At 44.4% G+C, this 16,364-nt stretch overlaps 2 protein-coding genes, 1 long non-coding RNA gene and 1 pseudogene across 4 annotated transcripts in view; 3 read left to right on the top strand and 1 right to left on the bottom strand.

The window, feature by feature from the left end:
- Window positions 1–7,161, top strand: part of Tcp11l2 (t-complex 11 (mouse) like 2) — a 37,409-nt gene extending 30,248 nt beyond the window's left edge. The window contains exons 9-10 of the mRNA NM_146008.2: window positions 1,271–1,443; window positions 6,288–7,161. Of these exons, the coding sequence (NP_666120.1) occupies window positions 1,271–1,443; window positions 6,288–6,532 (418 nt within the window). The 3' untranslated portion in view covers window positions 6,533–7,161. The remainder of the gene's footprint in view (window positions 1–1,270; window positions 1,444–6,287) is intronic.
- A 363-nt stretch (window positions 7,162–7,524) lies between these two features.
- On the top strand, window positions 7,525–7,619 carry Gm25657 (annotated as a pseudogene).
- Window positions 7,620–13,328: 5,709 nt separating this feature from the next.
- Window positions 13,329–15,451, bottom strand: Gm17249. Its single transcript, XR_380645.4, has 2 exons — window positions 15,003–15,451; window positions 13,329–14,264 (listed from the first exon to the last, which is right to left on the bottom strand). It is a non-coding gene; the product is annotated as a predicted gene, 17249 (long non-coding RNA).
- Polr3b (polymerase (RNA) III (DNA directed) polypeptide B) overlaps window positions 15,098–16,364 on the top strand; it is a 104,887-nt gene continuing 103,620 nt past the window's right edge. Inside the window, exon 1 of one of the 2 annotated variants that reach the window (XR_380439.4) lies at window positions 15,098–15,344. Coding sequence is in view for 1 of the 2 variants with exons in the window: in NM_027423.2 (NP_081699.1) it covers window positions 15,273–15,344 (72 nt within the window). In the remaining variant the exon portion in view is untranslated. The remainder of the gene's footprint in view (window positions 15,345–16,364) is intronic. The other variant, NM_027423.2, reaches the window with a different exon arrangement.

The following is a 16,364-nucleotide window of genomic DNA, read 5'->3' on the forward strand; positions in this document are numbered from 1 at the left end:
AAATATAACAAACAAAACAAAAACAAACAAACAAAAAAAGAAGACAGTGAAATTTGGCTAGTAAATTTAAAAAAAAATCAAAGGGAAGCATTTTATCCAAGCGGTCCACCCTTGGGCTGTAGAGTGCCAGAGGCAGGTCCAGTGTGAGTGCACACAGATCTCAGGTAAGGCAGCAGAACACCAGGGATGCTGCTGCGCCATGCCCATGCTTTCCTCACTCAGCATTTATTTAGCAGCACTTGAGGTCCTGCTAAGAGCTAACACTGGCATATAGCAAGCTCACTGGAGGAGCCTGGATCTGAAGCCACGGTCTTCACCACATCAGACTTAAGTCCCAGTTTACTCATTGAGCGACTTGCTCTCACCAGGTCACCTCTCATCTCAGTCACAGGTTTGACAGTGACACATAAGAACCCTTTCTATAGTGAGATGCCATTTCAATTATTCTTTAATAGTGCAGATCTAACAAACACCCTTACTAATTCTCTCTTCCATTATTGGTGAAATGCCCTGCTCCTTAATTAGAGTTTATAATGTCTAGACTGTGTATTTGGGATTATTGTTACTTACTGGAAAATAGTAATGGGGCGTTTAATGCCTTTGGTCCCCGTCAGTCTAGTATTTCAGGTAACTTGGCCTCTCAGTATCTCTGTTGTTTTGGTGTTAAATATTTACTGCTGTAGGCACAGAAAAATTCATTTTTCTATACAACTTTATAAGGCCATTAAAATGTCTATGAGATGGCTAAAAGCACTGACTGCTCTTGCAGATGGCCCAGGTTCAGTTCCCGGCACCCACATGGCAGTGCACAACTATCTATAACTCCAGGTCCAGGGGATCATGACCTCTTCTGGTCTCTGTAGGCACCAGGCATGCATATGATACACATATGTTCATGCAGGCAAAACACTAGCATATGTAAGATAAATCTTTCAAAAACATATATGAGTGGATCAGACCAGTGGGTTTAAAAAGTAGATATTTTCTGTCCCTTTTGCCAAACCTGTAAAAATGGGGTTCTGCACGGCCACCCTGGCTTTTCTGTCAGACACTGGGTGCACATTTCGTGGTTCTCAGCACTTGAACTCTATTAAGTGAGAGCATTGCAGTTGGGAGAGGCATTATTCTCTGTTCCTGCTGATAGACAATTATTGTTGCTTCTAAGAGAAGACTGGCAAATTTCTGCATTAACTTAGTGTATTTAAAAACAAAACAGAAAGCTGCCGGAGGCCCAGGCTGAGCCTGATGCAGTTTGATCTCTGTTCTCTAGGACCTTTAACTTGAAGGAAGCCCTGCATTCTATTGGTGTTCAGACTTGTGCTGAAGTTAACAAGGCCCTGGAAGAGAGAGGCTCGCCCACTTTAAATGCTGAGGTTCAAGCTAACCTTGTCGGTCAGCTCTCCAGCCTTGAAGAGAAGGACAATCCTGTCTGCACCTTGATGGGTAAGGTCTATTTTTAAACCAGTCTCTGTTTTCATTTCAATCTGCTTTAACTTGTTGTATTTGACAATGCCTATGTGTTGGTCATATTTTAGTATTAAACACTGTAGTGAAAGCAGTTTGGATTTTTGAATTAACAGATTGAGGATCCCTAAATCAACTCTAGATCCTGTAATAAAAACAAACAAAAAGCCCAGCAAAATCTAAAATGCCTGCGATACACCTTGCATTTTGGGCAAAAGATATGGTCTTACTATTGTTGTGATGAAACACCCTGAACAAAAAGAGGATGGGGAGGAAAGGGTGCATTTCACTCACACTTCCATATCATAGTTCATCATCAAAAGCAGTGAGGACAAGAACTCACACAGGGCAGGAACCTGGAGGCAGGAGCTGATGCAGACGCCTTGGCAGGGTGCTGCTTACTAGTTTGCTTCCCTTGGCTTGCTCAGCCTGCTCTCTTACAGAACTCAGGACCACCAGCTCAGGCTCAGCACCACCCACAATGGTCTAGGCTCTCCCCTATGAATCGCTAATTAAGAAAATGCCCAACAGGCTTGCCTCTAGCCCTATCTTATGGAGCCATTTTCTCCTTTGCAGATCCCTCCTCTCAGATGACTCTAGCTTGTGTCAGGTTGACAAGTAGCCAGCGCAGAGGCTTAGCTTTTCCTTGTGGATGACAAATATTAAAGCCTAAAGAAATACTGGTGTTTCATAGGTCTTACTTCTCTGTTCATATGAACTGGGGATGGTACTTCATAGATTATTGCAACTATCCAGCCATGGATGTTATGAAGGCAGTACATGGAGATGTGGGACTCCTGGGGGATGCAGCTCAAAGCCACTCTCTTAGCACGCTCACAGAATGAGGCTAATGGTTCTGCCGTGAGCATCCCTGAGATAACTCAGGCCCTCTTTTTGGTCAGGATTAAATAGAGAGAGAGTGAAGGGCTGGAATTGGGAAGCATCATGGGTGGACACATCAGCAGCCTTCTCAGTGTCAGGCCAGGCTGGGAGTCGGCAGTGTGGAGGCTGTACCAGGCCTCTTGCTGCTGTTACCTGTGACTAGTAGAAAGGAGCAGTTGTTTTCTCCTCCAGCTGAGAGGACAGGGGTGGGCCTGGCTGCTGACAGTGTCATTGGAGATTCTGGCTTCCCACTGCCATCTCGTAGGCTAAGTGCCTGCACAGTAAGGTGGCATGCACTACCATCCTCCTTCCATGTTTAAGTCAATCAAGAGCCAGGAGTCTTAGCTCTCTGTTTGCTAACCACTGACCCAGCGTGGGGTCCTGTTGGCTGTAGGTGGCCTACCTGCACAGGTTCTGTCCTTGAATTGGACATGGTGATCAGCAGCAAAAGAACTTGAAATGTGCATTCCCTTCCTGGACAGTCTGCTGACATAGAGTAGTAGTGAGAGGAGGGGAGACACGATTCCCTTACCCCAAATCAGGGTGTTGTTACCATTAACGAGGACAAAAGCCACTGTCTTTAAAATGTGCTTCATTACTGCAGACACTGAGAAATGGAGTCTGGGAGAAGGAAAGAGTGAATATGGAATTAGAACGGACTAGTATTCTGGGGTTAATCTATAAACTTAACAAGCACAGTGCCAGTGTCCTAACAGTGTGGGCACATTTTATTGTGAGTTGAGGTGCTCTGCAATGGTTTTTCTTATTCTTATCGCTGGGAACATAGGGTTCCAGGAATTCAGGCTACTTAGGTGGGCCAAAGCCTCACCTTATCCTCAGAAAGAACCAATGCCAGGGGACAGCATTGTGGGTGACAGTCAGTCAGTCTGCTACCTAGAAGACAGTTGATAATGGCAGTCGGCACAGTCACTTGTCACAGCCCTTACTTTTATAGCTCACTTCTGACCTGCCTCTGCCCTCTTGGTCTCTAGAGGAATAGTTGTAATCTGAGAGACTGCTCCTGACGGAAGAAACAGACGTGCTGCTGGCTTCCCACTAGTATGTAGACCTCATGAACACAGGGGTGTGTCTGCTGTCTGCTCGTTCTCTACATAGTACTGAGTATGTAGATAGCATTTGATACATGCCATACAGTGCCCACAGCTAAATACCTAACAGGCAGACTTGGGATTCTTACCTGCCACTGTGGTTCCAGGGCTTGTATTCCTAACTGTTGTGCTTAAGGCAGAGCTAGAGCCCTGAGAGGCCTGAACTCGCAGTGTGCCTGTGCCCTGGAGAGCAACTGGGAGGCGGGAGGGGCAGGAGGGGCCTCTTCAAATCTGGTAAACCAACTTTTGTTTCCCAGTGCTGCCCAGGGCAGCTTTGTCTGTTGTTCTGCACATTGAAAGTATTTTTAAATCTTTTTCAAAGTATCGTTTCCTTAGCTACTTGAGGGACTGTCTTGAGTGTCTCTCTCTTGACTCTGGACAGGCCTTTGGCTGGGACTCCTCTTGGCTGCTTCAAACTGAGCAAATACTTCTGTACTACTGGCCTGAAAACTTGACTTGTCCAAAGAGGAGGCAGAGCCACTTGCTGACATAATAACCATTTTGAAAGGATTTCATTTCTAGGCTTTCTTGGGATAAAGTGTTTACATTGTGTCTGTGATGAGGTTAGGCCCAGGTCGGAAAGAGGCAGCCAGTCCTAAGGGGAAGGTCACTGGGGTTTTTGAAGGAGTTGAAACTAGCATAAATTGAGCACTTTGATCTTGGCATCTAGAACAGGCTCTGCTGGCGTTGCATGGGCTCTTCCTGTGCATGGCACCCATGCTCTGCCTTGTGCCCCATTGATGTGAGTACATTTGCCAAGGGCATTACACATCTCACCTTGCCATGACCTTCAGAAAAGATCATTATAGTGGGAATTTCCTTTCAAACCAAACCCTTTCCATGTATGTATGTATGTATGCATGCATGCATGTATCTGTGTGTATATACATATATATGTGTATATGGAAATGTATATGATATATATATATAAAGTTAAAAAAGTGTCTATGGATTATATGCTATGTCTATGCATGCTCACAGCCATTTACATTTTTGAGAGGTGATTTTTTTTCAATAGCCTAAGTGGGACTAGTGTGACACATGAATATTTCTCCTTGCTCAAACACATAGGTGAGAATTATATTTACCTATGCCTGCCTTCTCCAGGCTCGACTCCCAGGCTCCCATCGTTTTCAGTTTGGTATTTACACCCTTGTTCATTCTTCTCTCTTTTTAATTCAGTCAGGATCACTGTGCCATGTATCAGGCCAGGAATGCAAAGATAAAAAGACACAGCCCTTCCCCCACTGCTGCCCCCAGCCAGAGCTTACTCTCTTAAGATAGGAGAAACACATTCACACTGAGAGGAAGTCTGTAACCGAGGGTCAGGGTGGCCACAGAGAGAAGCTACTTAGACTCAGCATTGAAAGAGATCTGGACAGAGTAGAATGAAATAGGATTAGTAAGAGGACAAATCCTGACTAAGCATGGAATATTGGAAACTTTGAAGTTCTGGGGTCAGTTCTGCTAAAGTGTAATTTGTGGGGAAAGATGTTTGAAAATAAGGGTTTTATTAATGTCAAAAGCCAGGCATCCTGACACATGCCTGTAAATCCTACCACTTGAGTCGTGGAGGCAAGAGGAGCCATAGTTCAGCCATATTGCATGTTTGAGGTCACCCTAGGCTTCATGACCTTTTCTCCAAAGGAAGAAAAAAAGGGTTTCATTTCACGTCAGCTGCCTATGCTCAGTGGACAGTGTTAATAGTAAATATTCGTATTTAGGAAGGTTTTGTTTCCAAAGCTAGAGAGAGTCCATGGAGCTGCATGTGCTGTGGTGGGCCTGGCTGGCACTACTCTATCTGATGCAACCATAGCTATATCTATGATTCATTTCTTTGTAGACAGTACTTACAAGGTCAGATGCAGTGGGACAGCCAGGGACAGTGACTGGTGTAGCACTGTTGGAGCAGCCCTTCCTCCCTCCATGCCTCCTGTGCAGAGTGGCTAGATAATTATCCAACCAGGGTGCTTCAGAGAGTATTGTTTTTAGCTATATCAGAGCAGTAGGCATGCACTTCAGCTATCTCTGGAAACCTGGATGTGTGGTCAAACACCCTTATATTATGTTGAAATCCCAAGTATGCTGCATTTCTGAATTTTTTTTCTTTCTTGTCAAACCAAAGATTTGGATTTCAGTATGAAATTCCTGATTTTAAGTCGCTCTTATAAAAACAAAACAAAACCCCAAAGAAATAGGATCTTGGCTAAATTGGCAGTGCCAGCTTCAGTAATGATTGTGGATGTTCGGCATTGACTTTTGTAGAAGATTGAAGCTCAGAAAAGCACTCTTTCTTTTTTTGAATCAACCATCTCTCATTGTATAAGTTACCACTCTGTAGCCTGAGCTTTATTTATTTCTGTCTGTAGAGCAGCTAAGAAGGTCTGTGCCTCGTCAGACCTGTGGTTAGTTGTGGCTTATGTTGGTAGCCCCGTGGATCTTGGCTGGGCTCTATCAGGAGCCTGGGAAGTGGCTCACCTACAAGGCTCTCCTTAGAGCTGGGAGAGCTGGCTTCCTCTCTCTGGTCTCATCCTCCAGCCCTTGCAGCCTCATTTGCATGGGTGATGGTCAGGAAGTGGATGTCAGCCATGCGTCCTGAGGCTTAGGCATGCAGCTGCCATCCTGGCATTTCCATAACATTATACATTAGCAAAAACAGGTCACAAAGCCAGTTCAGATGTGACAGATGACAAAGTACTCTTAATCCTTAATGGGAGGAACTGTAATGCCACTTGAATACAGGCAGGGGTAAATGGAAACCTTACTGCTGATTATTAAAGGTTATGTACTTCAATAACGGAACCAGTAAAGATATCATTTTTTCCCCTTTAGATAAACGGATCCAGTTGTACATGAAAGGCCTGCTCTGTCTTCCAAGCACTCAGAAGAGCATGCCTCCTGTGCCAGGTGGCCTTGATGTCATCCAGCGGGAGCTGGAAGTGCTTGGCTGCCAGTATGCAAACATTGTGAATCTCAACAAACAGGTGTATGGACCATTTTATGCAAATATATTCCGAAAGCTGCTCTTCCGGGATGAAGCCGTGGGGAAGATAGATGCTTCACTTCCCACTAACTAAAGAGACGAGATGGAGATCAGCACTTGGTACATGGTCCGTTTCCACCAGTGGCATTGGAGATGTGGCCCATTCTCCGCCCTGTCCCTAGACTGCATCCGTGTAACCTGGTAATGGATGCTAGCACCACAGAGGGCCTCACACCCCTCTTGTGTTTAAAGCAGATAGTTTTAATGAAGAAAAGTAATTTGTAATGAATTATATTACCTATATAACATTGGTGTTTTCTTAAACATTTATATTGAGATTTTGTTGTTGTTGTTTTGGACAGTGTGTCTGTGTAACAGCCCTGGCTGTCCTGGAGTATATTGCACATTTCTATGTGACTTGTTCATTCAACCTGAAAGGAAATGATTTTTGTTTATATACTTGATTATACTGCAGCTGCCTGCAGGAATACAATGTGCAAACATTTAAAAATACATTGAAAATGAAGGGCATTCTGCTTCATTTTTTGTTAAGTGGCAAAGTAAATTTGTGTCTTGGATATGGATTTAGCCAAGTACATTTATTAGGGTTTTTTAGAATCATAGCTCTTGGCATGTTTATTTAGTTTTTACTTAAATGTTTACTTCAACTTTTGTGGCTTTCCTAACATGGTTGTTTTATAATAAAAACTTTATTAAACAGAAGACATGGTAATCTTTTCATTCTTTTATTGCTAAAACAGACTAAGTACATCTTAAAAAGTCTTTCAGCATAATCGGTGCTTCTGTTTTCTAACTCATCTTGGGATCTGGGCATTCGCTTTTTTTTTTCTTGCTTCCCTTTTTTGAGACTGGGTCTCACTCTGTGGCTTGCCTGGATTTGATATGTATATCTGACTGGCCTTGGACTCACAGAGATCTTCCTGCTTCTGCTTCCTGAGTGCTGGGATTAAAGATGCCCCAGGCCCTTTTTATTAGTTACTCTTGGCTGATTCTGTGCTGCTTCTCAGAGCTTTACAGACATGGTGTCATTACTGTTTATTCAACCCACTGTGTGTTAAGGAGGCCGTACTCTGGCAGTAGAGATACTAAAATTGAACCAAAGATTAGCATGGTCTCTACACAAGGAGGATATGAAAATCCCTGAGACCATCTGTATTTTAAAACAAAATAAGCCATATCTGGAAAATACCATCTTTCTCTCTCTCATGCAGAACCTGTGTATATACTGAAGACATAAAAGGAGGAGGACTATTCAATGAAATTAAAGAGGACGGGAGTCATGGGACATGGGGAGGAGGGTGAGAGAGTAATGGAAGCATCAGTGTGATCAAATCATATTACAGACATGGATGGAAATGTTATCATGAGCCAGGCATGGTGGTACAATCTGTGTAGTACAAGCATCCAGCAGGCTGAGGTAGAAGGATCCCAAGACAAGGCTAGCCTAAGCTGCAGAGACTGACTAACACTTCCACATTGCTGTTCATCACCAAAAGAAGTCAGGACAGGAACTCATTCACACAGGGCAGGGACTTGGAGGCAGGAGCTGATGCAGAAGCCATGGAGGGGTGCTGCTCACTGGCTTGCTTCTCCTTGCCTGCTCAGCTTGCTTTCTTATAGAACCCAGGAGCACCCGCCCAGGGATGGCAACACCCACAATGGGCTGGGCCCTCTCTCCTTGAACACTAACTGAGAAAACGCCTTACAGCTGGATCTCATAGAGGCATTTCCTCAAGGGAGGCTCCTTTCTGTGTGATAACTCCAGTCTGTGTCAAGTTGAAACACAAAACCAGCCAGTACAGAAGATAATTCTTGGGTAGCGGGTGGGGGAACACGACTCTTGGTCCTGAAATCACAATCTTGTATGTGTGGTGTGTGTGTATGTTCACTTGAGTGAATCTGGACCAAGTATCCAGACCCTAAGTGGTGAGGCTGAAAGGAGGAAGTAGTTGATTCTATTCCTGGGGCCCCACGGAAGTAACACTCTTGTGTAGAGGAATGGCATGGGATGAATGCTCCCAGCCTGCTAGCTCTGAGGTGACTGAAGGATATCTGGGAATCCCAGCATACTGGGGCAAAGAGTGAACATACTTCCTCTTCAGAGAATCCTGATGTCTGCCAAGTAAGCGACATGTCTGAGGAAGTGGCCTTCATGATCCTTTTCTCATGAGAAAGTAACTTTGTTTTTAATTATAAGACACAACACATCAAAAAACGTTGGACTGCTGGCAGATTTCTCAGTCTGTAAGGGGTTTGGGTCACTGAACCCAGATAAGCTATTGTTAAGGGAACAGTACCTGGTGAGAACTGGACACTGGGAAATCTCTATTCTGCTCTGCCTTTAAAAGAAGCTGACACTTTGAATAAAGTGTGCGTTGGCTGACTTGGCTGTGTAACCCCCGTGTCTTGTTAATGCAGCTCTACCCTTGGGACCCAACACACTAGATGGCTGTTGGCATTCCTTTTTATTTGTTTGTTTTTTGTTCTTTTGTTTTTTCGAGACAGGGTTTCTCTGTATAGCCCTGACTGTCCTGGAACTCACTTTGTAGACCAGGCTGGCCTCGAACTCAGAAATCTGCCTGCCTCTGCCTCCTGGGTGCTGGGATTAAAGGTGTGCGCCACCACGCCCGGCTCAGCATTCTTGTTCTAAAAAAGTAGTGTAGGTCTGAGACCACAAAAAAAAAAAAATCCAAGTTTGAATTCACCTCAGCGATCCCATAGCTATGAGTTCAAGCCATCTTTTAACCTTCATGAAGCAGTTACCTAACCTGCCTTTCCAGCAGACCTCACAGGATGAGGCTCGATCGAGATGTGTTTGAATGGTGTCATGGCTATCCCTGGTTGTCAACTTGACTCTATCTAGAATGATCTATGATCCAGAAATGGAGGGCACACCTATGATCCAGACCTTGAGAATGGAAGACACAGGTTTCTGACCTATATCTTGACCTGGAGATCTTGAAGCAGTGGCCATGAAAAGCTTAGGCCCAGGCAAGGTAGTACATGTCTTTAATTCTAGGAGACTGAGGCAAGGAGATTTCTGAGTTTAAGGTCAGCCTCAGACAAAGCAAGTTCCAAGTCTAGGCATGGTGGGACACACCTTTAACCTGGGCCTCACCTCCTGCTGGAGACCTACGTAAGGACATTGGAAGAAGGAAGACTCACCTCTTCACTTACTTGACAGCACACCTGTTGGAACCAATTCTACAGAAGACCAGCCTCATGGGACTGAACAACTACTACTTTTGGACCTCACATTCACAGCTGCTCATTGTTGGGTTAGTTGGACTGCAGACTGTAAGTCATCTCAATAAATTCCCTTAATATAGAGAGATATTCCGTAAGTTCTGTGACTCTAGAGAACCCTGACTAATACAAATGGTCTGCCAAGTACAGCATGATGTAGCCAGCATACATTACTAGTAACTGTAATTTATGAGTCCTAAATCTCTTTCAAGCTTCAAGGGGTTTTAGTGTTTTGAGAAATGATGGCTAAGTGCTTAACTGCATATGAACGAAATTTGTCATATCTCATCAGAACCACGGCTCATTAGGCCCAATATTGTCATTGGCAGAAAACCTCAAGGGTACAGAGAAGGCTATGGTGGTTGTCCTTGATATCAACTTCAAAGGGTGGTGACAAAACTCGACATGCTCTTGATTCATTTAGCAATCATTGAGTTTATCCAGAGAGTTTTAACCTTTCCAAAAATAAAAAAACAAAAAAACCCCAAACAACAAAACACCCTTTAATGATAAGCTTTCTCCAAAGCTGTCTCCTTTGCTTCTTCTGCAATGAAGCCTCATTTTCATTTCTAAGCCTAAAATGTGAACTTCTTTAATATCTCAAGGGACTCAGCACATGGCCTTATGAAGAAAAAATACCTGGGGCTTTCTCAGCAGCTACTGTTCCAGATGTGCTGGAACAGCTGGATATAATTTTTGGTCTTTCCAAACATGATAAAGTAATAACCACTTGGCAGGGCCCACCCTGAACACTTGATATATCATTTTCATATGCATAAAGACCGATGAACTTGCCTGTGGTCATGGAGCTGCTAAGTATCTGAACCCCAGCAAAGAGTCCCATCCTGGATTGTGAGCTGTTAGCTACTTGGTCATATGGCTCCTTGATTCTTCCAACTGAAAGCATTTTCCAGTGCTGTGACGCTAACAAACGCTAACTCAGCATTCACCTCTCCTCCTCTCGGGGTCTCTCTTCCCACTTGACTGGTCTTAACGTCCTAAGAAAGAGTGGGATAGAATTTGTTTCCCCCTGATTTGGACACGTCTCCTGCACTGGGTAAATGTCAACCTCTCAGGCATGTCCAGCCTAGATGGCTGTTTTTGTGGGTAGGGGAGAATGATGTGCTGGGACATAAAGCAGGATCTTTCAGAGAAAGGACTGTGGGTGGAGCTAAGTCGAGATTCTTTCAATTCTTCATGTTGCCCAACACCCAGAGTCCTCTCAGTAGATGTCTGGCCATGCACATCCCCACTCACTTGTGGAAAGATGGACTTTAAGGAACTCCCTTTGCCTTTCCAGACAGAAGGGCCCTCCTTTCCCCAGCAGGACTTCTGACCTCCTGGTTCTTTGTGAATGTATCTGAAAGACTCCGAGAGGAGCCCCTCATTCAGGCCTCAGGACAATAGCAGACACCCAAGAACTCACGATAGACCAAGCTTGATGTAAACCACATGAGGCTTTATTCGGGGAAGGCCAGAGCTCTGGGGACGACTCATATCCCACGCAGGGGTAGAGGAGTTGACCTCGAGGGAAAAGAGGTCCCAGTTTTTATAGGCCCTCAGGGGGGAAAGGAAAAGGGGGAGATTAGGGGATTTCCAGATCTAAACAATGTCTATTCTCAAGAAATGGGTACAAGGAAAGAGTCTGGTGCAGGTGTAGCAACTCTGGATTGGCCGGGCTGTGGTTGCTGGGGAGATTTTCTGACTCTTTCTCAGCAACCAATATTACAAACACCCGGCAATGGGCTTCATCAGTGGGCACACACATGGGTTCAAGGAATGGTCAAAGCATTGGCAGACACACAGGTTCAAGGAGTGGCCAGAGCATTGTGCACCTCTATTTTTCTAAATCAGTGAAGCTAGTTCTGCTAACAGTGACATCTATCTTGCCAATTTCAGGGCTTCTGTGACCTTTTACATTCTGTCAGGATCTTTCATATCCACGGACAGAAACAGCACTGGAGATATTTTCTTACACCTGGAATGTAGTGATGGGATATATTCTATCATATTCTGATAAAGCCTCAGAAACATATCTAAGTTCTTTAACATGAGACAAAGGCTGTAAAATGCACAGCTCTGCTGGGTCTCCAGTGCCACCAAACAAACTTGTCCTTGGCAAGCCCTGCATGAGCACCACATACAGTTGCCAGCATAGAAAAATAAACTCTCATAGCTCTGCGTGTTAAAATGTCTTTGCCTCCCCATGCTTTTGGTGTGGTGTCAGTATTCAGTGGTTTAAAAGTATTAGGTCTCAAAGGAACCTGAGTTTGAGACCTAACATGTCCTGGGCTAAGATAATTAGGGATTTAAATCCCAACTCCATTTGAAAAATTGCTTTTCCTTTTTCTCTTCCTTCCTCCCTCTCCCTCCCCCCCTCCCTTCTTTCCTTCCTTCCTTCCTCCCTTCCTACTTTCTTTTTTTTTTTTTTTGAGACAGGGTTTTTTTGTGTAGCCCTGGCTGTCTTCAAACTTACTCTGTAGGTCAGGCTAGCCTTGAACTTAGAAACTCACCTGCCTTTCTGCCTCCTAAGTGCTGAGATTAAAGGTGTGAGCCAAATTTCTTAACCACTGCCTTAGCTTGTCAAATGAAGATCTCTACTTACCACCAAGGGTGGATAATTAGAGAATCCACCTAAAGATAGCAATCAAATACCTGTTAAGGAGTAATGTTCAAATTAATGTACACTTTTCCCAGTTTCCCAGAGTCCTAAACACCTCTCCCATTACAGATTACAGTGTCCCTCAGTCAGCCATTCTTGCCCCCATGGCATTGGATAACTTTTCACTTGGCTAACACATACCCATTCGCCTTGTATAAAGGATGGCTCAGGATGCACAGCACTTGTCCTCCGGGAGCTCCCACACCTTATGCTTTAGGCTTTTGTATTAATACCTCAGTAAAAGGATATGGTAGCATAATACTGAGGAAGCACAAAACTACCCCTGGCTTTTTCCCCACCTTGCTTCCAAAGTCTAGCCTCCTAGAGATAAAAAAGAAGTCATGGGTTTGATCTGGGATACAGGTGTAATGCAAGAAATCTTACAAGGAATTGTGGTCTAATAGCCAACATCATCACTGTCAACTAAGTGTAGCCATGAAGATTAGGGACTGCATCCTCCAAAGTGTCCTTCATTTCAAAAGAAACTTTAAAAACTCGGTGAAAAACAGAAATACAATGTTAAACTTATTATTACCTACTGCAATTCTATTTTCAAATTATGAATTCAACACAAACTTATTAAGGAACAAACAATGCACTAGAACCTGGAATGCAAGGCCATTTTCATTCCAGCATTCACAGACTGAAGAACTAGACAAGTACAGAGGTTATGGTATTAGGTCACAGCAGCAGAGATCTTGCTAGAAATGCAGATTTCCAGCTCCAGCCTGCCAATCAGAAAGCTGAGATTTTTTAGTTCTCCAGGTGTCTGTGATCTGGTTTACAGTAGAACCATCTTCATAGTGGGAATCCAAGATGACTTTGTAGAAGACAGCTGACACACCTGAGCCAAACTTGATGTCCTCAAGTCTTCAGCTCCCTTTCCCAACCCCTTCCAGACTACACTAAGTAGGGTGCTCTCTGGTATAATAACTCACAGGGACCATTCAAATGTAGTTTCTCTGAGTAAATCTTAAGGATTTAAGGGGGGGGGGGGCTGATCATTCTTAGTTTTAAATGATTTGTCTTACATGTGAGTATGGGGATCAGAGGACAGCTCTTTAGAGTTGCTTCTCTCCTTCTACAATGTGGGTCTTGGGGGCTGAACGCGGCTTTTCAAGCTTTGTGGCAGGTGACTTAACATACTGAGCCATCTTGGTGGCCTGTAATTTTTTTCTTTCTTTCTTCACTTAGTTTCAGAAGTCTATCAGCACAACGTTTAGATACAAGCACTGAAATTTAACTAGCTAACTCTGTACGCAGATTACCTTGGACCAGGTTTAAAAAAAAAAAAGAACACATATTATTAGATGGTGCTAATTATACAGGTGAACTATTAAATAGTTCAACTATTAAATGGCCAGGAGCATTGTACACACTCATGTGACACCATCCATCTCCACAATTTTTGTATGTTCCCAAACTGAAACTCATTTAAAAACTGTTGGCATCTTTTACCTCTTCTTCCCATGGGATTTTTCTTACCATTGGACTTGCATGAACTCATTTCCAATTTCAGTGACAAATCCTTTTGTCTTCTACCAACTGTGTGTTTACTATTCATAGAGATTTTTTATAGGTGTATCTAATTTTTTAAAAATTAATGGAATACAACTTTTAGCAATTCTTATGCTTTCTCCGTTGCCATCCTTGAAATCTTTCACCAATCAATGTTATTAATACATTACCTTTTCTTTGGAGACAGGGTTTCATGTAGCCCAGGCTGGCCTCGACCTTGTTAGGTAGCCAAGGATGCCCTTGAATTTCTGGATGCCCTCCTACCTCTAGCTTCTAAATGCTGGGATTATAGGTGTCTGTGCTGCCGTGGGAGGATTATGTGCAATCCTTCGTTTATTCGGTGTAGTGGTAACAAACTCCGTCCCTCTGACGTTTCCTTCTAGTGTTTTGTTAAGGTATATTTCATCGACATAGGATTTAAACATATTTTCCCCCAAACCGTTAATTAACTATTCTAATATAATTTATTGGGTTTTCCCTAAGAGGATCTTGGACCTCATTCTTCAAACTCCCTGAGACAGTGAGGTTGTGATCCTACCACCTCTACATACCAAATGCTGGGATTAAAGTCGTGGGCCCCTACACCCTGTCATAGCAGGAATCAACCCCAGGTGCTCTGGAAGAGCAACCAGTAGTCCTCAATCCCTGAGCCGCCCCTGGGTCCTAAGTCACTGATCAGGTCGCTCCCGTTTAAACCCTTCAATGGTGCTTTACTATTCCCAGGGAGAAAGTCTAACACCTTCTAAGAGTTAACACATTTCAGAATCAGGAAGGCATCTTTTACTGCCCCCTGGCTGTCCTGGAACTCACTTTGTAGGCCAGGCTGGCCTCGAACTCAGAAATCCGCCTGCCTCTGCCTCCCGAGTGCTGGGATTAAAGGCGTGCGCCACCACGCCCGGCTGATGCCTGTTCATTACACGCAGGTACCACCAATTATTTAAGCAAGGACTTTTGCTCTTCTGTACTACACAACATACAAGCAGTTTAGACTGAGTTAATTGAAATCTCTGCTTTAGAAGTTCATGTTGTGACTAATGTGTATTATCGAGTCATTTTTCAGATTAGTTATACAGTTAGAACTACTATACTTTGCCGTATTCAATCATTCTGGGGATACTGGAAATGAGCCTGTCAAGAGGCTAGGATTAGCCCGGCGAGACCTCGGAAGTACACCAGTGGGTGTAGTTTTCCACATCCGGCTCGGTCACTTCCGGGTTCCTCCGCAGGTTAGGCCCTGACCAGGCGGAACCTTTTGAAACGCCTCCCCGTAAACAAGCGCCACGGGGACACCGGAGGAGAACGCACACCACTCTCCGCGTGCTACTTGCTTGGAGCCGCACGGGCGGATGTGAACATTCTGCCGACTTCTTCCTCTACCGTGAATGGAATGGATGTTCTAGCCGAGGAGTTCGGGAGCCTGACTCCGGAGCAGCTGACTGCGCCGATCCCGACTGTGGAGGTAAGTGCCGTGAGCGCAGGCAGCGGAAGAGGTTGGAGACGACTAAGGAGGCGTTGCCGGGAGAGTTTTCAGGATGACGAGGGCGGGTCCCTGGGCTTCTACGCATGCTCAGAACTTCTGCACATGCTCGGAGCTCCGGGTGTGTGAGCTTTTACCAGGTGTGGTTCTTGAGCGTTTGTAGCAGCAAGTACAGATCTCTCAGTAGCGTCCTACGTTTAGAAGCTTAGCGAATGGCTCTCGGGTAAAGCTTTTCTAATTTAAGTGTGCACTGGCAAGAATTGGTCCTTGTGTATTCTCTCAGGAACCAATATCTTCTTGCCGATCTCACCTGGAAGGACACAGAGATCCTGAGAACGTAGGCAATGTTCTTGAGGTCCCATAGCCGGCTTTGGTGCTAAAAGTAAATGGGAATCTCACCCTTGTCATCATTTTCCTTTTACTCCACAGTTTCTTTGGACTGCAGGTTTAGTTTAAGTACCTTGACTATCCCTTCGTCCCCCATTTTTGATCTTGTATTTTCTTAGGGGCCCCTATAGCTTTCATCAGATTCTTAAAAGTTAAAGGATAATTGCTTCACGGTGAACTGCCTAAGGAAGTGCAGTTATTGACATGATTTTGTTTCCTGAGAAGGTATATAAATTCTCACTGAACCTTGACATCTTTGGCACAGAATAGGGACATCTAGGACTGAAGATGGTCGAGGAAGAAATTCAGGCAGAGGAACAGGTTGTACATGACCCCAGACACACCATCAGTTGTTTCAGGGGAACAAATAAATCTAGTGGAGCTAGGGGAAGAGGGCAGTAAAAGATGCCTTCCTGATTCTGAAATGTGTTAACTCTTAGAAGGTGTTAGACTTTCTCCCTGGGAATAGTAAAGCACCATTGAAGGGTTTAATTGGGAGCGACCTGATCAGTGACTTAGGACCCAGGGGCGGCTCAGGGATTGAGGACTACTGGTTGCTCTTCCAGAGCACCCGTGGTTGATTCCTGCTATGACAGGGTGTAGGGGCCCACGACT

This window comes from Mus musculus, chromosome 10, assembly GCF_000001635.26.
Source record: "Mus musculus strain C57BL/6J chromosome 10, GRCm38.p6 C57BL/6J".
Lineage (NCBI taxonomy): Eukaryota > Metazoa > Chordata > Mammalia > Rodentia > Muridae > Mus > Mus musculus.